This window comes from Suncus etruscus, chromosome 4 (assembly GCF_024139225.1).
Source record: "Suncus etruscus isolate mSunEtr1 chromosome 4, mSunEtr1.pri.cur, whole genome shotgun sequence".
In the NCBI taxonomy this organism is placed as follows: domain Eukaryota; kingdom Metazoa; phylum Chordata; class Mammalia; order Eulipotyphla; family Soricidae; genus Suncus; species Suncus etruscus.
Window position 1 is genome coordinate 19,719,167 of NC_064851.1, and position 22,237 is coordinate 19,741,403.

At 47.1% G+C, this 22,237-nt stretch overlaps 1 protein-coding gene across 1 annotated transcript in view; it reads right to left on the reverse strand.

Annotated features, from left to right (window-relative positions):
- IGSF21 (immunoglobin superfamily member 21) overlaps positions 1–22,237 on the reverse strand; it is a 256,770-nt gene that overhangs the window by 35,027 nt on the left and 199,506 nt on the right. The window contains exon 4 of the mRNA XM_049772040.1: positions 15,773–15,891. Within this exon, the coding sequence (XP_049627997.1) occupies positions 15,773–15,891 (119 nt within the window). The remainder of the gene's footprint in view (positions 1–15,772; positions 15,892–22,237) is intronic.

The following is a 22,237-nucleotide window of genomic DNA, read 5'->3' on the forward strand; positions in this document are numbered from 1 at the left end:
AGAATCACTCCTGGTGAGTTGTGGGGACCATTTGCAATTCTGTGGATCTTGTAAATCAAGTGCCCTAGCTGCTATCCTTCCTATTCAGTCCTTAGAAGTACTCTATTATCCCCAAGAATTATCCTGGTCTTTTGTGGGGGGGTAAGGATGGGGTGACCCCTGGCCCTGGACACTGGACCCCAGATCACAGTCTTCTGCTATCAGGCTGTGTGTGTCCCTTAGAGCAGTTACTGAGAACTTCCTGAGAACCTGCCCTTAGGACAAGGAGACCAATGTCTTCCCAATCGAGCCACCAATCTTGTGTCTCCCAGATCCCAGCCTCTTCCCAGTGGGAGATTTCTCAGGAGTCTCTGCAGCAATCTTTGCCGTGGATCAGCATTTTAGGATTGATCTGAGTCAGAGGGCAAGTAAATAATTTTTGACACTTGTTTCTCATGATTTCTGGAGGGAGATGAGAAGCTACAAAGAAGGACTTTCTTTTTTATTCTTTAGTCAAGGGGATCCCGCCTTCTTTTTCCTCTTCAACATTTTGCCATGAAAAATCAAATAATTGTGGAATAAATACTCACAGGCTCACCAAGGGAGAATATGAATCCTGCTTGCTTTAGTACACATCTATATTGTTAATTTTTAAAATTTCTTTACTTAGTTATTAAATATGGGGCAGAGCTTCTTTAACCATTCATCTGTTGAAGGGCATCTTGGTTGTTTCCAGAGTCTTGCTATGGTAAATAGTGCTGCAATGAATATAGGTGTAAGGAAGGGGTTTTTGTATTGTATTTTTGTGTTCCTAGGGTATATTCCTAGGAGTGGTATAGCTGGATCATATGGGAGCTCGATTTCCAGTTTTTGGAGGAATCTCCATATCGCTTTCCATAAAGGTTGAACTAGACAGCATTCCCACCAGCAGTGGATAAGAGTTTCTTTCTCTCCACATCCCCGCCAACACTGTTTATTCTCATTCTTTGTGATGTGTGCCATTCTCTGGGGTGTGAGGTGGTATCTCATCGTTGTTTTGATTTGCATCTCCCTGATGATTAGTGATGTGGAGCATTTTTTCATGTGTCAACAGATGAATGGCTAAAGAAACTGTGGTACATATACACAATGGAATATTATGCAGCTGTCAGGAGAGATGAAGTCATGAAATTTTCCTATACATGGATGTACACAGAATCTATTATGCTGAGTGAAATAAGTCAGAGAGAGAGAGAAAAATGCAGAATGGTCTCACTCATCTATGGGTTTTAAGAAAAATGAAAGACATTCTTGCAATAATAATTTTCAGACACAAAAGAGAAAAGAGCTGGAAGTTCCAGCTCACCTCAGGAAGCTCACCACAAAGAGTGATGAGTTTAGTTAGAGAAATAACTACATTTTGAACTGTCCTAATAATGAGAATGTATGAGGGAAATGGAGAGCCTGTTTAGAGTACAGGCGGGGGTCGGATGGGGAGGAGGGAGATTTGGGACATTGGTGATGGGAATGTTGCACTGGTGATGGGTGGTGTACTTTACATGACTGAAACCCAAATACAATCATGTATGTAATCAAGGTGTTTAAATTAAAAAAATATTTATATTAAAAAATATGGGGCAGAGCTCAAATGGCCAGGCCACGCTGAGCAATGTTTAGGCTCAGTAGTACTTAGGGTCACTAAAATCTTCAGGGTCATTCCTGGAAGTGTTCAGAGAGATATTCAGTGCTGAAGGTAGAACTTAGGACCTCAAACATTCTAGGTATGTCCTCTACCATTTAGATGCTCTCAGATCAAATGGTGTCTCCTATACTTAATTTGATGATGGTGGTGGGGCTCCATCACAGTATTCAGGAGGTCCAGAGGCTTCTTCTGGTGATTTTTCTGCCAATAGGGCTAGCATTCCAATACTAAGTCCTAAGGATGAGGTATAGTTTGGGTATTACCCCTATTATCCTGGTGGTACCCAAGGGACCTCCAGGGTTTGTTAAGTGTTATTTGGAAGAAGATTCTATCTTTTTTCTTTTTCTTTTTTTTTTAAATTTGGATGGGGTTATTGTTTGGGCTAAACCTGGCTATACCAGGGCTGTGCTTGGGGAACTGACTGAGATTGGTCCTTTGCAAGGTAAGTATCTTGCCCACTGTAATATATCTCTGGGCAAACACAGTGTCTTTTGTGTTTTGTTGTGGGGCTGTACCACAGCTATACCAGGGTTGTGCTCAGGGAACTGACTGAGATTGGTCCTTTGCAAGGTAAGCATCTTACCCACTGTAATATATCTCTGGGCAAACATGATGTCTTTTTTGTTTTGTTGTGGGGCTGTACCCAGCAATACTCAGAGCTTACTTCTGGCTTTGTGCTCAGGAATCACTCCTGGTGGACTCAAGGGACATAGAGAGCACTTAGGATGGCACAGAACAAGGAGGGCAAGTGTTCTACCCACTATATTATCTAACCATTCCCTAGATGATATCTTCAAAAATATGAGTGAGGAAGGGCTTAGCTTCTTTATTAGGTATCCAAGTCCTAGACTGGGGAGGAGCCTGATTGGCTGTTGAGGAGGAAGTTCAGAGATTTACTCTCCCACCCCACCCTCTCCACATGACTTGCAAGTGTTCCCATGGATTGAGGTCACCTCTCAATTTTGACCCCTCTAAACTTAACCCTCCAGTATCCATTTTTGCCTGATGAGTGTTGAAGTGGGGCCATATGTAGGGCTGGTATGATCAATGCTCAAGTCTGCGGAGCCCCTGGCAGGATGCCCACTGGCCACAGTGTTTGTAAGCAGGAATGCCCACCACTGGGTCTAGGCCCAAGCTGGCCTTGGTCTACACCCTGTACTCCAGCTGCTGCTCAGAGTCCTTTGGGCCAAGGGTACCGGTCTGTTCTGCTAACCAACCTCGCCCCCCTGACAGAGCAGCCCACAGCAGGATTTGACCAGAGTGAGCTAAATTGACCTTGGCAGGAATGATGGACACTGGCTCAGTGAGGATCCATTTCTGTACTTGGTGTGCTATGTCCAGTGGATTCCTGGGCACATGGGTTGGGGGGGGGGGTTGACCACAATCTCTGCTCACTGCTGAGCACTCTGGGTGAGCTTCCCAATATAGACGTAAATGTCATACAGCCTCCCATAACCCCAGATGAGAGGATCTTCTCTCCATTGTTCAGAGGAAAACTGGAGATTTCCGAAGCATTGACCCTCAGCAACTCATCCAGGGTGGACCAAGAACAGGCTTGGAGCCTCCTCAATGCAGTGAGTCCAGGCCTGCACTGCAGGCTGACAGCAGTCACAGCTTTTCACTCCCAGCCTAAGTCAAGCTGGAGTGGGGGCTGGGTCCTATGCCGGGGGTGGTGGTATGGCTAGGCCCAGAGATTCTTTTCCAGGACTGCCTGCTCCCTGTGCATGTTCCCACTACTGATAGATACAGCGATACAGCTCTTTTAGCACCTGTAACTTCAGCCTCCTGCCTGCTCCTTAAATCACTAGGCCCGAGGCACTGCACTTCCAACAGCCACATATCACTTGTAATTAAGGGGCCTGTCCCAGGGAGGGGAAGTTTACCTTCTGCCGGAACACTAAATCCAGTTCCCAGTGGAGAGAGGATAAAGCATCGCACTGACCTAACACTTGTCAAGGTTTAACGATGCTCCTGCAGTCCTGTGTGTGGGCGCCCGGAGGTTGTCTGCAGAAGCAGCGCTGGCTGAAGAGACACAGAAGGTACAGGGAACTGGGAGAGTCCAGGGCCTGTGTGGGTGATTCCAAATTACATCTGAGTGACAGATAAATTCTGTCACTCCTCCTGGGAGGGAGGATGGACCTTTCTGAGAGGTTCCTTTGCTGGCATTGACCACTTGCTGAGTGTGGTCCTGTGCAAGTTACTTAACTTCTTTTTTTTTTTTCTTTTGATTGTTTTTGGGCCATACCTTGTGGCACTCAGGGATTACTCCTGACTCTGCACTCAGAAATTGCTCCTGGCAGGCTCGGGGGACCATATGGGATGCCAGGAATCGAACCTGGGTCTGTCCCAGGTCGGCCTTGTGCAAGGCAAATTCCCTACTACCGTGCTATTGCTCCAGCCCCCAAGTTACTTAACTCCTGAGCCTCTGTTTCCTCATTTATTAAAATGACAATTGGGGCCAGAGGTCCAGGGGTAAGGCTCTTGCCTTGCAGGGGGGCCAACCCTACTTTCTTCCCTGGCATATCATATAGTATGACCCAAACACATCTCAGAGTGATCCTTGGGTACCAGAAAACCAAGAGGAAGTCTTGAGAACTACTAAGTGTGACCCAAGCCAGAATTTAAAGTAAATGACAAAGTAGATGTACCTGCCTTCTGAAGTCGTGATGGTGAAATATATTAATAAAGTATAAGAATATTTCTATTAGTATATTATGTTAAAATAATAAAAAACAATACTTTGTGGGAGGCCTGCAGGGGTGCTTAGTGTTCTCAGTCAATTGGGCCAGTGATTTAATACAAGGGTCTGAGGGTGCTACTTGGGCTCTGGGTGCTGGGAACTATCCAGGATACCCACGTGAAGCTTCAGTTCTTTAGAGTGACACTTAGCAGTGATGGGGAATCGTGTGGTACCCTAGATTGAATTTGGATTGTATATATATTCTAACTGCTGAGCTATTTCTCAGTCCTAAACAATACATTTTTACGGTCTGGGAGCAATGGTTGCCACTGCCAAAAATCTGCTCTTATTATACAATGTTTGGCTGTCCCTTATGTAAGCAAAACCCTTAGTATTTCCCCCAGAGTGGATACATGGCAGATGCATATCAATATTGGTGGAGTGAAGGAGCCCTAACTTTGTTCTAGCAGGCTGACATGATCAGCGCAATGGTACCCGGGGATGACATACAAAACATAATGCATGGTGCTGGTGCAAAGTCTATTCCTTCTCTTCCTCTTCCTGACAGAACGTGACTTAGTGACTTTCCCAACCGCATGGTCTGATGTATGGCTGAGCTTTTGAGGCCTTGTTGTTACCACAGTGCATGGCTGCAGGAATCCCCACAGGAAACAGGCCATCAGGGAACACTAGACTTTCATGTCATTTTTCTTAGTCGAAGACTCAGTTGTTTGTTTGGTTTAGTTTCAGACTCAGTTTTCTGCACTGTTGAATGGGGGTGCTTGGTGGATGCCTTCCCAGATGCTGCAGAGAGCAGAGCCCATGTAGTCATGGGCCCTAGGCTATCCCTGGGACAGGTAGTATAGTAAGCAGCTGAGGTCCATCTGGCTATCAATGACTTCCCCTATCTCACTACCCAGAAAGAAACCTTATCCACCATCTCTTGGCTGAATCACCCTGGGAAAATAAGGGCTCTAGCTCCAAGCCACCCACCCACCCTGCTCTGGGGTGTGGTCTGTAGGGTCCCTTCTTTGATCTGTTGAGGCAAAGTCACACAGGACTGGTTGAAGTGGGGAAGAGCATTGCAGAGAGGATTGTGTGCCAGTGGCAGGAAGCCTCCCAGACCAGAGCACACCTTAGTAGCACTGGGTGTAGGCAAAGAGGAAGGAGATGAGAAGCCTGAGGAAAGAAGTGAAAACCCTCTCTAGGAGGTGGTCAGCAGAATTGGGCACTTGGGGCTGAAGCTAGGAAGTAACTGTCCTTAGGAAATGACCCAGTCCCAAAATGCTTTTCTGAGTTCCAGACCTACCTGTTGGCCCCCCTCTGAATTGACTCTCAGCTGGCTGATGCTCTCAGAACTGGAGCCCACAGATTCAGATGGACAGTTTGGGCCTCATTCCACATCCAGAACATGCTGTTTTATAGCTGAAAATGATGGCATAACAGGCATGGCATTTGCCTTGCACTTAGCCAACCTGGGTTCCATTCCTGCCAGCCCATATGGTCCCCTGAGCAAGGCCAGAAATAATTCCTAAGCATAGAGCCAGCAGTAAGTCCTGAGTCCTGCTGGATGTGACCCAAAAACAAAAACAAACAAACAAAAAAAAAAGCAAAAAAATAAAGAATACGCTTTTGGCCTATCCAGGAGGGTGCTGGACATGGCTGCTTCGGTTCTCTGCTGGCTCAGAGCAGTCTGACCGACTGCCTTGGTTCCAAGCCCCCATTACCTACTTGTCTGACACTGCTGTCTGTGAGTGCTGGCTGCAAGGGTCTGTTGTTTGCATCCCTGACCTCTTTACTCATCAGCCCATTTTCTGTGTTTCCATCTTCTGTGTGAGGGTACATGGCTTCATGGGCACCTTCTCAGCAGAAGTCATCAGAGGACACTACTCCCTACATCTCCTTCTGCACCCACCTTTCCTCCTGCCTAGAAAAACCTCACTTGTCCAGTCATAAGCTCCAGTCCAGGCAGATCTCTCTCCCCTTGCCCAGTACTCGGAACTGAGCCACTGGCAGAACCAGGCTAAGCAACATTTTCTTTTTAAATCTTTTTCTGTATAGGGAGGCACTTCTAGCTGTGCTTGGTGGACAAACTCCTATGTAAGAGCCTGTGCTCCAGCCTTTGATCTTTGTCCCGGGACCCTGAACTGCATCTTCTTTCTTAGTTACAACAGCTCTAGGAAGTAGAACCTTCCTTTCCCCCCAAGTTCCATATGAGGCAATTGGGGCTTGGAGATGAGATAGCTACTTTGGAGGAGTGGGTACAGAGCTGAAGGCTGCTGGCTCCACTCTCTCATGCTCTCTTTCCAGCATTCAGGATGGGTGGGGGTCCCACCTGAGCAGGTGGAGGTCCCAGAGTTGGCCCTGCCTGATCTAGCAAGTTCGTTCCAGGCAACTACTATCATTTCATGCAGGAAAATGCAACCCTGACCGATCATGGGAAGAAAGGAGAGTTGCTTCCCAGAAGTAGAGGGCACAGCCTGCAAGGGTCAAGTATTCATGTGTTACCATGACCCTCCAGGGAGGAGAATCTGACCTGCTTGCTCTATGGATGGCCTCTTTCTTGTCCAATGGTTTGACTCCAGCATCCTTGGAATCCTAGTTCTAAGCTATACCTGTGCCCTTGGGCACAGTTTTTTAACCTCTGTTTTCAAGCTTCTAACATGGGAGTGGTAATAATAGATACCACCTAAGAGGGCTATTAAGACATTTAAATGTGTTAACAGATGTAAAGCAGAACAGCGCCTGGTGGACAGTAAATGCTTAATAAACATTAGCTGGCTTTTATTACTACTAGGAGTGGCGGAACTAGGTTTAAGATGTAGCTAAATCCCAAGCCCATACCCTAAATGACTTATCAGGCTCCCAAGGAAGTCAACTTCTTTCTAATCAACCTTCTGAAGAGGGCTATTGCCTCTGCTGGGAATGAAACAGCTGCTCCTACCTCCAATCTGGAACACCTTGGAGGCAGCATGTTACCCTGCAGACAAGGTGGGAGGGAGTGGGTTTGGAGGCAGGACCTTCTGGGAGGGTTCAGATTTGGTTCCCAGGGGGCTCGGGGGTATAGTAGGGTGAGAAGATTGTTTTTGTACTTCTCTGCTCTGGGACACTTCTGGCTCTGGCCAGACCCCAGATGGCCTGTCCAACCCTCTCTGTGCATCTGCGGCCTTTGCACTCCTGGCCCTAATATGTACTAAAGCCTGACAGGTGTTTCTGGGTGCAAGACAAGAGCAGGCACTGATCATTCCACCCAGTGGGTGTCCAGGTTATGGAGAGGTCTTGGATCTAAATGAGTCCTGCCTGGGCCTTCACAACTTCTTAGCATCCTCCCTCCTTTGGCCTCTGCCCAGACTGCTGGCTCTGCCTGGGAGAAGTGCTTCCACTCACTACTGTCCCACATGCCACCAAGTGTCCTGAGAGATGTCTCTGCAAATGGAACTTGTTTTTCCCCAATATGACTTCAGGGAGGTGGATCTGTCAGACCTGTGTGAGCATGGGGTAGGGAAGGGAAGTAGGCTTCCCTTAGCAGGCTCTGATCCTCTAATCTCACTATACTACCAGAACCAGAGAAATAGCCTCCTTCCCTATTCAAGAGAGGTCCTGACATCCTAGGGAGGAGCCCTGGGGATTTTCTCCCATTTCTAGAGAGGAACACTGCTGGGTATTCAGAGTCTGGTTCAGACATCTGGTCTTAAGAGAGCAGAGCTCCAAATACTAGAATATTTAATTTGACAAGGTCACCTAGAGGCTGTCTTAGACCCATCACCTCCTAGCAGATCTAGAGTCTCTTTTCTGTGATAAGTTCTCACCTGCCCCCAGGAAGGGACATTTTTCAGTAGAATTCCCAGGAAACTGTCCACAGGGCAGTCTTTCAACTCATTGCCCAAAGTCACCCAGCTGAGGAGAACCAGGGTCAGTTGGCATTAAGCAGCAGAGACATGAAGAGGAGAGATGCAGAGATCAGTGGGACAAAATGGGGATCCAGCAGTAAGTGGTGCAACTAGTTAACTGATGCTCAACAAGGACACACTGCGAGGGAGCAAATGGTGCTGGACCCACTGTATCTCCAGGTGAAAAGATGCACGCAGAACCTTCTCCACCCTGGCACAAAATTAACTTCATCATAAGCCTCAGCGGGAGACATAAAACCCTTAGAGAAAAACAGAGGAGTAAATTGTGACTGGGAGGTTAGCCAACATCTCCTTGATATCACACCCAAATCACGAGCACCGAGAGAACAGAGAAACTAGACATTATTAAAAAAGAAAGCCTTTCATCTTTCAAAGGACTCTATCAAGAAAATGAAAAGACAACTCAGAAAATGGGAGGAGATATGTCCAAATTACATGCTGAACATATTGAATGTATCAGTAGACATCTGTATCTAGGGTAAAGGACTCTTGCAACCCAATAATAACAAGTCAACCACATTATAAATGAGCAAAGGGAGACTGCAGTGATTGCACAAACAGCAGGTAGGGTGCTTGCCTTTAATATAGCCAGTCTGGGTTCGATCCCTGATTATATGTTCCCCAAACCTGCCAGGAATAATTCCTGAGTGCAAAGCCAGGAATAAACTCTTAGTAGCATCACTGGGTGTGGCCCCCCAAACTAAACACAAATACAAAACAAAAAATGACCAAAGCGTCTGAAGATAATTTGCCAGGGAAGATCTCCCAAAGGGCAAGAAACATAAATTGCTGCACCATGTCAATCATCCTGAGAGAAATGCAAACCCAAACCACAGTAAAATAGTGCTTTACACCATCCAAGATGGCGGTCACTAAACAGAAGGATGCCAACAAGTGTTGGTGGAGACTCAGAGATATCAGGATCTTCATATATTGGGTAAGGGTGGGGTGGGGGCATGCTCAGGAAATGAAAACAGTGCAGCTGTTTTGGAAAGGCAATTAGAAGCTCTTCAAATGGTTCAACACACTCATCACTCCCCCAACATATCCACCCCGAAGTAGATGAGCCCAAGTTTTAAAACTGTGTTCACACAAAAACTGGCACATAAGAACATTATCCCTGATGGTCCCAAAGTGAAAATAACCCCAATGCGTATCGAATGGTGAGTGGCGAACAAAATGGGCCATGTTGTATAATGGAATAATGTATCATGATAAAAAAATTAACATAAAAAGGAAGAAATTCTGACACAGGCTGCCCGATGGATGAACCTTGAAAGAGTTCTACTGAGTGGAAGAAGCCAGCTGCAAAAGCCAGCATCACACAGGATCCCATTTACATGAGAAGTGCACGACCATAAATCTCCAGAGATAGAGAGGAGACGGTCTAAAACCAGGTGGGGGCGGTGGAGGGAGGAGAGTACTAATTCCTAATGGGCCCAGGGGTTCTTTTGGAGATAATGAAAATGCTCGCAGATTGAATGTGGAGATAACTGTCCAATTGTGTGAATGTGCTCAAAACTATTGAATTGTGCACCTTAAATATGCGATGTGAGTTCTATCTCAATAAAATCATTTTTAAAATAAGAGAAAAGCACCAGAGGCACTTCATAAAAATGCACTGTAATATGTTAGAGATGGAAAAAGAAAGAGAAGCTGGGTATGGTTCAGAAATGCCTATTGGCTGGAGCCCCTAACTCCAGGTTTATCAGAAGATAGAATGGTTTGGTGTCTTTCTGGATATAGATGCCCAAATTTTACCTTCATTGGACAACCTCTCTTGGAAGCCTCTAGTAGAAAGATGGAGACCAAGATAGAAACTGTTATGAGTGCTTTTCAATACTCAGTGCATTTTCACAGAGGTGGTTAGTGTGTAGAATATATGCACTCCTGCTCTGCCATTCACTGGCTATCGCCTAAGCACATGATGTGTCCCCTGTTTCTATCCTTGCAAGAGGAAAAGAATCTCCCAGGCCCTTGGAAGAGCTGCTGTGCATGTTCATAAGTGAGGTTGGGTCCTATCTTGGGGTCACGGCCAAAATAAAACCCAATTCTCTCATAGAAGTGCTCAAAGTGCCATAAAATAGCATGGCTCGAACCCAGACCTCCTATATACAAAGTATATGCTCAGTTTATTGAACCATCTCTCTAGTCCACACGTACCTGTCATATTCTGTCACTCCCCTTAGGTCTTTTGTTACAGACAGTCCTCTGCTACCAAGCTTCCGTTTCCATATCTGTGCCACATGCTCTCTCCTGATAGAAAGCAAGTTCTTGGGCCAAAACCTAACTTCTTAATTGCTCTCACCCCACATCCAGAATTCTGCTGGGCGAAGGGAGAAGCTGAGGATAGTACAGTGAATCATTTGCATAAAACAAGACAGCGGTATGGCTCAGACAGGCTTCACCTTCAAATCAGAGAACCTGACTGATCATACAATTCCAGCAACCCCACCTTCCCTGAACTGCCCTTACCTCTCCCCTATCACCCTGAAGGCTCTTGGGGGACCCTTCATGTCTCCCTTCATGCCTGTGAGTGACCTGAGGACCAGGTTTTCTTTCAGACTCATTCACTACTGAATCTGAATACCAGGAGTTAGAGAGATAGTATAATGGATAGGGTGTTCACCTTGCACATGGCTGACCTAGGTTTGATCTAGCATCCCAGATGGTTGCCCAGCACTGCCAGGGGTGATTTCTCAGCACAGAGCCAGGAATGACCCATAAGCATCACCAGCTGAGGCCCCCAAACAAAACAAAAATGAATTTGAATGCCAGTGCATAGTGGATGGCCAAGAGCTCCACAAATGGCTGTTTCATAGACTGAAGAAGGAATGATTCAGAAAACTTAGCTGTGTAGACATCCACATCATTCTCTAGTAATCTTTAAGGAAATGGTTGCTCGTGTTTTAACCTAAAGGAAATTCAAACCAGATTGTCTATAATAGATGAGTGTGAACAGGGTTTGTCCAATGCTTGCTTGGGTGTGGTGAGAAAAGTGGAGAAGCAGGTGTGTGGATGTGCTTTTCTTCCTCCCAGACTTCTCTTAATCCCCCTAGATATAACAGTCCCCCCCCCCCCTGTTGGATCTTTGAGCCCCATCTTATCTAGGATCTCACTCTCTCTTCCTCCATATTCACATCACATTAGCATCCCCAACATCCTTGCACCAAATCTTTTCGTTGGGTATTCCATCCTAGGGTCAGGAACCCCAGTTCTGGTAGTATACTTATTCCCCTCCTCTGGAACCTGCAACCCTGAGCTTCCCTTCCCTCAACAGAAATGGAGATCAATGACTTGAGGTGTTCTCTGAGGTCACAGAGTCAACAGGGGTGTGGATGCTCAATACATCCCATGGTCAAAGTGAAGAGACCATAACCATTCTCCAGGAACTAGAAAGAACCTGCTTGACTATGTGGCTTGGTACAGGAGTGCAGTCTGATCTGGAGTCTCCAGACTAAAGCAGAAAAGCAGTGTCTTTGGGTTACAGCAGGGGTATGTGTGTGAGGGGGGGAATTGGGAGAACAAGTGTCGACTTGATTCTAACATCATCCCCTCAACACACTCCCCTACAGAAGCTGTGCCCCCAGAGAAAGGCCTCCATGATCTTTCTGTAAGCATGTAGAATGCGTGGCTGGGACCCAGCACGCAGCCTTCAAATTGGCTTACAATTTATCTGCAGCTCAGATAAAAACATTCTAATGATTGTGAGGCTCCCCCATCGGAGTCACCCACGGGGCCTCCAAATGCCTTTTCTCCAGCACAGAGTGAGGAGGTTATAGGCGTGAAATTACAGCTGCTCTCACATTCTGATCTCCACCCAGAGGCCTCTGTAAACAGTAAGTTGGAGTGCAGTTGGAGGGCACAGGAGGCTGCATGGGGATGTAGGGCTGCTTTGTGTCCAGAGGAAACCTGGATTCTCAGTGCCCCCCCCCCCTGCATCAGCCCTGCTCTTCCTATTGTCCTGACCCCAAACTAGATAGGGGCTGCATCGATGCTGTTGGCTGCTCTGGGCTTTGGTGTTCCTGTGGCACAGAGGAACCTCTGCCAACAATGAAGGAAGGGGTTTGGTGGATGGTATGAGAAAACATCTCCCCCATAACACAGAAAATAGATTTCAATTTCTAAAACCCACCTTGAGCCAGCTAAAGGAGGTTGGGGATGGCAGTAAGGGAGGAATATGCCCAATATTTAAATCTTCTGACACAGATATCTGGAGGTACAGGGTTCCTATGGGTCCTGATACTGCAGGAACAGAGGAGGGGCCCAGGCTCAGCACATTCCAGCACCTTCTATTCCCTGAATGCTCTCATTTGACCCTCACACCCTGAGCCAAGTCACTAGCTCCTCGAGTCCAGGAATACAAGAGCCCAGTTCTAGCCTCCCATCCTCCCTCTTGTGACACTGTAGGATGAAGAAGAAAGGGCATGAGAAACTCTCCAGCCACCTGCACCACCATCCCAGACCTGAGCCAACCCCTTAGCTCTGTTCCCTGGGACAGATACAGAATCATACTGTGGGCACAGAGTAAATTTGCACCTCTAGATCTTGGTGTCTGTGAACAGGGTCAGGAGAGAGACAGTGATACTCAGGTGATGGGCATGTGTGTATTTGCGGAGGGGAAAAAGCAGATGTGGATCCCAAGTTCTGTGCCCATAACTGGTGACCCTTCTCTTGAGGTGTCTGGGGTGGGACAGATGAAGCACTGCCCTCCACGGCCCGAGTTTCCAGGGCTCAGAGCCTTCCCTTAATCTAGGGGTAAAGGACAAGGCTAGAGATGCATGGTGGTCTCTATCCAGCCTCTTGCTCCCTCAGTGGTATCCCAGTAGTTGTCACTCCAATCACAGGGGCAGAGACCCAAAATTACAGAGCCTCCCTGATCTCCAGATTGGTTCAAAAGAAGGAGATGGCAGAGGATCTTCAAGCTATTTGAACTGCCGGGGTCTTTCTTGAGATGGATTTGTGCCTCAGTTTTTCTACTTAGACTTATAGTGTCACAACTAGGAGAGCACACGCTGATCTAGGATGGACCATGGTTCAAGTCCCCAGCATTCAATATGATCCCCCAAGTCAGGAGTGATTTCTGAGCGCATAGCCAGGAATAGCCCCTAAGCATCACTGGGTGTGACTCAAAAACAAAAACAGAAACAAAAAAACAAAACAAAAAAAAAGCATAGGAAAGGAATCATATGGACCAGGACACTGAGGCTGCAGAAGCTGAGTTGGCCTCTCAGGGCACTCTGTGAATTCAGGGATTAGGGATGCCCAGGTAAAGGAGGCATTTGCAGCTCTTGCTTGTATAAACGTCCCAGAGACCCTCTTCAGGGTATCTACACTGTCCCTTGCAGTGAAGAAGCATTGGCCTGAGGATCCCTGCTTCTTGTATTCAGGGGCCTGCTCAGAGGAAGAGGCTGTGTAAGATTAAGCAAGGGGCTGGGGTTTCTGAGTTTCCCTGTCAGTGTCTACAAGCTCAGTGGGTTAAGCTGAGTCAATAACAGGGAAAGTGCCAAGCCTGTCAGCCTCAGAGGGGCCTTCCCTGGGCCTCCTCCCTGAAGTCCTAGTCTATTGCCCAGTTTGATTTCCTTCCCAGTATTGATCATCTCATGGTTCCTCGGGTTCATGAGTTATCCTGGATGTGCCCTTTACCCCCAAGAACAAAGCCATTGTACTCTTGAGAGTGTGTCCAGTACCATGTACCACTTCTCAGCACACAGGAGTTTCTAGGAAGCCAGCAAGGACACATGTATATAAAGACAGAGGAAGCAGGCATGGTCACCCACATGGCCTCATCACACCAGGAACCCCTGATGGTACCCAATGAGCTTTGTTTTTTAAGCTCCTTTGTTCTCTAAGATTCCCCATGTAACCACCCAGGGTAGGGCACAAAGCCCTTTTTTTTGTTCATGTATTCTAGAAGCTGATCTGTGAGTAAGGGGTTGCCCAGCCTCACTGCCTACCTAGGTACAGTCACCTGTCTCCCCCGGAAGCCAATACACTGCCTCCATGTGCCAGGGCAGAAAGCTGTGTCTCTGCAAGATCTGCCCTTTGGAGGTTTCAATTTCCTTAAAACAACAACAGCCTTTCTGCTTGCTTAGATCACCCGAGTTTGGAGAGCTTTGTTTTCCTGGTAAATAGCATTTGCAAGGAAAATCAGAGGATGCGGAGAATAGAGTCAAGGCCAAGTGCCAAGGATTCTGGCTGCGGAGCTGCAACTAGAACCAGAGTGAGTATGTGTGATGTCTGCTGATGCTGCTCTGGGCTTCTGGCACCACCCTGAGCACCAGCCTTGCTTTTCAAAGGGGGAAACTGAGGCTGGGTGCTAACTACTTAGATAGACACTAGCATTCTGATCCCCTCTTGGTAAGATAGAAATACACCAGAATCTGAAGCCCCTGTCTCTTGAGCTTTGTGCTTCTTGTTTCCTGTCTCAGGAAGACCTGGGTGACTGGGTCAGAATATTTGCACCCATGCAGGTGAGCAATGCCACTGAGCCCTCTGCACGGTCCTCCTGTAGCTGGCACTTGTCACCTTTGCAGCTTCTCCACTGATGCTACTATAAGAACATCCCTGGCTGGTACCCAGGTAGTATTCCACATTGCTCACTAGTCCTAGATGAGCCTGGATCTGCATGGCTATAAATGCAAACTGTCCACATCTCCCTGGATCTTAAACAGGCTCAGAGGCCAGCCAGCATGCTGCCCTCACAAGCTTTCTCTTTATTTCTGCAAAACTGTTTTCATCAGCAAACACAATGAACATTGTCCCTGGCACAAGCCAGGAGGACATGGGGAAAGCCCAACCAGGGGTTGTGGGGAGGGGAGCCCTGGAAGAAAGGGGTCCTGAGGAGAAGAAATCCTTGGCATTAAGGTCACTTCATGACACTGTAATGAGACGTTCTTTGTGTGGGGTTGAGGTTTGGTTATCTCACAGTTCCCAGAAGGGAAAAGGATATTCCACACCCCCTATCCAGGGAGGACAGGAGAACATGGTTCGGTAACAATTCCCCACAATAAGTAATCCACACGGATATGGAGAAAACTCACACTCAAGCAGTTCACCCACAAGCCAGTCACTCCACCACACAGAACCACAAGCCTAGATGACAGCTTACAGCTAAGTTCTCCTGCCTTCCATTTTTTGAAATCCAATCAAAGCCCCTCCCTAAGGAGAGGGGGAAAAAACAGGTGAAAGGCAATAGGAAACCAAGACCAACAGAAAATAATTAAGATCCAAATGAGAAATAGTTGATACACATGGGAACTATTTCAAAGGCCTCAATTTACTTCATATGACACCTCAGCTTAGCTGGTTCCTTGATATCTGCAATCAGCAAGTATTGGGGTGGATGCTTCCTGGGACATCCCTCTTGTATGTATACATACATTTACATGCAAATACAGATAGATACAAATTCACACACCAAGATGGGTTCAGAAGTGCATATAAATGCAGAGATATTCTCATTTCTGCACATCCAGATACATGAAGGTACACAGATGCTGTTCCAGCACATTGACTCACCCATCACATTGAGAAAGATGTTTCCTGATGCCAGGACCACCTTTTCCCTTGTGGCACGGTCGTAGATGCCTACGTGGCACTCGTAGGGCCCGTTGTCTGAGATTCGCACCTCAGGGAGCCTAGGGGGAAGCAGAAGAGTAGGTGAGTGTTCGATATAGGGCTGGATTTGGTGGCAGTAATGGAAAACCTGCCCCCCTACTTCCACTAAGTTCAGCCTTTGCCCAGTGAGTATGCCTTGACTGATCACAGGCCCTCACTGTGCAGGGGAGAAACAATTTGTAGAATACAAACTTCATGCCCTGCCCATGCCCCATGCTTCAGGAGGAGACTGAAGTCTGCTTCTTTGGGCTTCTACAAATAGAAGGTGGGAATGGTGCTTCTCTGGGGATGTTCTGAGGTGATAGGAGGGTAAGATGGATGCTTGGCTATTCCCAGCTGCAAATTGCTCCTAGTAGAAGGGAGGTTCTTTCAACTGGGCCCAAGGGGTTTGAGTGGTAGGTTGGTAAAAAGAATCTACCAAATGACAAGAGCAAAGCAGCAGTTTATTAAAGAACACACTGATCAGGGGTGGAGAGATAGGACAGCAGGGTAAGCACTTGGCTTGCCTTGGTTGATTGCAGATGGATTTCCAGTCCCAGAAGCACCATCAGAAGTGACCCCTGAAAACAGTTGAGTGTGGCCCAAATGCAACTCCTCAGCTTTCCCTAAAAATCCACCAATTAAAGGGGCTCTGCTCAGTACAAGCTGAGGAGGCTTGTATTCCCCTTAGGCTTCTACCTCCCAGGCCACTTGGGCAAGAGAGTTAGGTGAGATGGGGCACTGTTCTGAAATTGGTGAGCAAGCAGGGATGGTGTGCTAAGTGTGTGGACAGAGAGCAGTGCCCAGAACAGAGGGCTCTGGACGTGTCCAGCTGAGTGTTGCCATGATACCTTACCCAAACCTGGAACAAACAGACTGGTCAGTTTTCCATGGAAACTTAGTGGTCCCTAGTGTATCCACTCCCTTGTGTCTCTCAGATGCTCACCACAGATTTTTGTCCTCTTGCCCCATCAGCATGGAATTTGAGGCTTCACAGGGGTGTATCTGCTTCCCAATTGGGCTACTAAGAACCTGGAAGGGGATTTTAATGCCTAATCATATATGCTTTCTCCTAGGCACATCCCTGGGGCTCCAGAAAAATACTTGTCTGCATGGAGCTAAGGTCCCAATGAGCAGGACGCAGGAGCTGTCCCCCACAATCAGGTGGAAAGGGGGAGCTTATCCCAGTGCAGAGTTGAGGAGGCAGCTGCTTCTGCCTGAGGGAGTCAGGAGAGCCTCTCCGAGGAGGTGACCCGTGAGGATGGAACTGCTTCAAACCTTCTAGAGGGTTCCATGAAAAAGCTAGAGAATAGGTCAGGTTCTGTCACTCTCTGCTTCTGTAGTAACTACTAAATTCATGTTGTTGAATTAAAATGGACACATGTAAATATCACAGTACAACTGTGGACCAATAAACATTTATTTATAATCATTGAGATTGAAATTTCAAATAATTTTTATCGATCATGAAATGTTCTTTTCTCATTTGAAATGTTAACTGACAACTATTTAAATGTACTTAGTCAGTTGGCTATTAAAAAATATAGGTGGAGGGGGCTGGAGAGATAGCATGGAGGTAAGGCGTTTGCCTTTCATGCAGAAGATCATCAGTTCAAATCCCGGCGTCCCATATGGTCCCCGTGCCTGCCAGGAGCAATTTCTGAGCATGGAGCCAGGAATAACCCCTGAGCACTGCCGGGTGTGACCCAAAAACCACAACAACAACAACAACAACAACAAAAAATATATATATAGGTGGAATCTAGTGCCCCTATTATAATTTGGTAACTCCTCTTCTAGATCCTTCTAGAAGGTGAACAGGATGAGAGGGGGGTTCAGTGAGTTGCTTTGTTGTTTTCTTCTAGGAAGACTCTTGCCTCACTCTGTCTTAGGGACAAATCCCTATTGGTTTCAAGGAGCCAAATTCAGTCTGTGCTGTGCCTTTGGGACACAAGTTTACAGTGACAGAAGTGGTTCTTCCAAACCACGGAACCCCTGCTATTGCCATTAGGACTGGGGAAGTGCCTTTTGATGCTGACCTGGGCCTCCAGCATCCTGCCACAGCCCTCAGGAAGAAGATTCTTAGCCTGGGATGCAGACATTGACGCAGGAGAAGCACTGGCCTGCAGGCTACCCTGCTACTGCTCCAATGAGTCTGAATACTCCCCAAACAAGCTCTGTTCTAATCTTTCAGCTAATGGGGACTCTACTCTGCTCACACCCCAAAACCCTGACGTCTCTGGTTAATAGTCTCTGATTAATATAGGAGTTCACACCTTTGCAGGAGATGCATGTCAAGCTTGAAGATCAGGCTGGAGAACCCCCAGTAAATACAAAGCAAGGTGCCCTACACCTCCAATCTAAGCTCAACTGGGAAAGAGCAGTAGATCCTGGGAGTGATGGTCAGGATCACAACACTCAGCATGCATCCAGTCTTACTACCAGGAAGGAGGTCCCGTGGATCCCAATGGGATCCATCCCCACTTCCTCCCACAGCTCAGCCTGGCTCTCCCATCTGTTTCTACTGAGATAGTTCACCTCATCTTCACTCTTCTCCCTTCAGCTGTTCCTAGGCACCCCCACTCTTGCCTGGGCTTCCACCTCCTTTATCTGTCTGACTCACAGTCCCCCAAAGCACTTCCTCTCCTACAATCCTCCCCCAACACACCTGGGTTCTAGGTTCTAGGCCCCTTCCTGCACTGGGGTCTCTTTGGGGACAGGCCCCTTCTGCTCTCTCCTCTTACCACCCAGCATTCGTTTGCCTAAACAACACCTTCATTTGCATAGAACACACCCAGGTTGACATCTTTTCTACTGACTGCCATGGAAGGACTTGAAGAAGAAGCAGGGAGGGGGGCTTTTATCAGGAAGAGTTGTGGGGAGGCTTCCCCCCTTCTTAAGGCTCTCTCTGTGACAGCAGAGAACCCGTCCCCTCTGGGAGCCAGTGTCTTTGTTGGCAATTCGAGGAAGCTGAAAATAAAATCGACTCACTAGCGCCAGGGACACGGCTGCTGAGTGACAGTGCCCAGCATGGCACATTCAGGTGACACTTATGGATGTCAGTTACAGAAGTGACCTGCTTAAGTGATGCGTATAGGCAACAGGTGTGCAGGTGACATGCTCAGGTGACAGCTTCTATGAAAAAAAAAGGGACTCAGGGGATATGTGCAGCTGGCAGACACCTTGGTGATGTCATAAGATAATGGTGACATGGTTGGTACCTGGCAGGAGACAGGCAGGTAAGTGTCACACAGAAGAGATATGCAGACGCTGCATGTTGATGGAGACACAGGTGGCCTGTGCAGGCAACCACTCCATGGATGATATGCTCAGGTGACAGGAACAGAAGCATGTAGAGTTGACAAACCACAGGCAGTGTAGAAACTGGCATAGGGTAGGCATGGGGGAATAGTTGAATGAGTGTGTTAGTAAGCAGGCAGTGTTTTTTCTAAGACTCTTCCTACAGTCCTTCTTGTCCTTCCACTGCTTTCCTCTAGCATGGGTCCAAATCACAAGTGACACCAACATATTGATATGTCCCATTGGGGATCTGGTTCCAAGCTGTGCTTAGGAGGATTGGGGGACACTCCTGTGATTCTCAGCAACCAAGCTGGTAGGTTACTTCAAGGGTTACTGTGGAAGATACTGTGTTCCTTAGGCCATAAAGTGTTAGGGATTTCCTGGGCCACCTTGGAAATGTTCAGGGCCCTCTGAGGCTACACTTACTGGTGTTTAAGGGACCATATAGTGTCAGGAATCCATTTAGAGCTGGCTACATGCAAGGCAGGCACCTTAATCTTGTCTTATCTTTCCAGAGCCCATAGCTCCTATATCTATTAGTCAGTGATCTAATTTTGTGTATTCCATCTCCTGTTTCTAGCCCCACATCTCCCCTACTCTACTGCTGCCACCTTTTACCACCTGGAAGATGGGGCAGTCTCCTGGTTTTCTGCCCATGTTAATCTTGTGCCTTCTCCAGGAAGCTCTTTCCTTAACTGAGGATGAATGGTATTGCCATAATGAAAGCCCTTCAAAGGCATCTCCCTACTCTTAGAATCAACACCAGACTCTCCTCTGTACCCGCAAAGCCCCACATGCACAACTGGCTCTGGTCACATCTCCCATGACCTTTCAAATTTCCCTTCATCCATATCTCTGCTCCCTCCAGCTATAGCCAGGTTCTTTCCAGTTATCCCTTCCCCATCAGTTTCATTAAAAAAAATCTATTTGGGAAGCATTTTTTGGGAGGGGGCACACCCAGCAATATTCAGAGGTTATTCCTGACTCTGCGCTCAGTAAATACTCTTGGCAATGCTGGGACAATCACATGAGATGCCAGGGATCAAAACCAGGGCCAACTGCATGCAAGGCAAATGCCTTAATCACTGTATTATTTCTAGCTCCATCATTTGGGAACCATTTTGGACTCCCCAAAGCATTACACAAAGAATGAACAATTTCTACACACTGTTTCCTGTTGTCAACACCCTCTAGGATACTGTATAATTGTCAGAAAAGAAACCAATATTCAGCTATTTCCAGGAACCCAACCTCAGACTCTGACTATACAAGCTTTCCTATGAATGTCCTGGTTCTGTGCAAGGATCTTATCCAGGAGCACACATGGCACTTGCCATATTCTTTGAATTCTGGACATCTGCTTGCAGCATCCTTTCTCCTCTTAGAAATATTGCCTTTTCCCTTCACTCACCACATCCTTCAAGTTACAAGGGAATAGATATAGTCTCCTGTCACCTGAGCGAGGTGTAACCTCAGCTTGAGTAACCTCAGTTGCCTGGATTAACAACCTTCCTTCCTCCAACCTTGCCTCTTGCAATGTGACTTTGTGGATGCTCCCATGTAGAAATGGAGACTCATTTTTTATTCTTGCCTTTATGATTTGCTTAGCAAACATGTGAAGGACAAGTCATGCCTATTCCAAGTCTAGCCCACCCAGAATCTTTCTTGTCTCTAGTCTGAGGACCAGCCATTGAGGAAGGTCAAAGAGACCCCAACTGCTCAATCCTTCCAATAATATCCCCTTGACTGAAAGGAGCCCAACTAGCCCTTAGACTGGTGAACAATTGTAAAATAAAAATATCCATGAGTTGCAGTCTCACACCACATGCTGCACTTCTAACCCCTTAGGCAGATGGGTTTGATGAATCAGGATAGCTGTGAAGAAATAGTACCAACCCAGTTAGGAAAGAGATTCATTGGAGTCAGTCTGCTTTTATTTCATGGCCTCTCTCTGCCAGTGCTCTTTCCCCCCATCAAATCCCAGCACTTTTCTCTCTATTCTCCAGAACAAAATCTAGCAGGGTAGAGGCAGGTCCTGTAATCCAGGTGGGCTTTTACAAATCAAAAGAAGAGTTTATGAGGAAGATGAAGTTGGGGGAACACCTTTGTTTAGGGTTTTAGCTAGGTTCACTTTACAAACTATGTTATACAGTTGTTGCTTTAAAACCTCCAGATTCAGAATGGCTTGTTACACAGCCATAGCTCACCGATACAAACAAACATGTCCTTGTTGTAATTTAATGATTGTACATGTCCCTCTGGAATATTTCAGCCCTCCCCACTCATGACAGGCAGGGTCTGCATTTTCCAGTTGACTAGGAGTGCTTTTCACCAGGTTTGCTTTCATGGTAGTTATCCAACCAATCTTTCCTAAATGGGCAAATGTAGATAGCAAAGGAAAGCAAGGCAGGAGACCCTGGAAAGTCCAGTTCCATCTTCACTGGACACCAAGTAAGGCCTATTCCCCACTGAGGTTGATTCGCATTTTTTTTTCTACCAATAACTTCCAGGTTGTGCCTTTTATTTGGACCCATCGCTCCCTTCTCAGCTCCTCATCTGTGCACTTGCTGGCAGAGGCATCTTGCTAAAGTGGATTAAGTGGCCTGGAGACCCCCTCTCTCCAGAATAGAGTGGCATTGATTTGCATGCTGGATAGAAGGCCCTCAGCAGATAGAAGGGTCCCCAGGGAGGGGGTGAGGAGACCTCCTCTCATCAGCCATGGATTGCGATCAATAAACTATTAATAACTGCAAAGGTTTCTGGCGGGATGGGGGTAATGCAGCTTAGCGGTTGGAGTTTACCAACACTGACAGCAGCTCTGAAGGGACCGTAATTGTGTTTTTAAAAGGCTGGGCACAGGGAGAGCAGGAGTTTAGTAGGGTGGATTGTGGAAGTCTCTGCTCAGGCACAGCTCAGCAATGGCTGAGGGCCTTGGAGCTTCTGATGGTCTGGGGTGGCAGGTTACTGGGAACTCTGGGTGGCAGATCATTCCTATCAGCACCAGTATTGAGACCTACAGGAAAGGTACCATGCCCTGGGCTGTGCCTTGGGGTGGGGAAGGAGCAGATACAGAGAAGCCAAGGATTT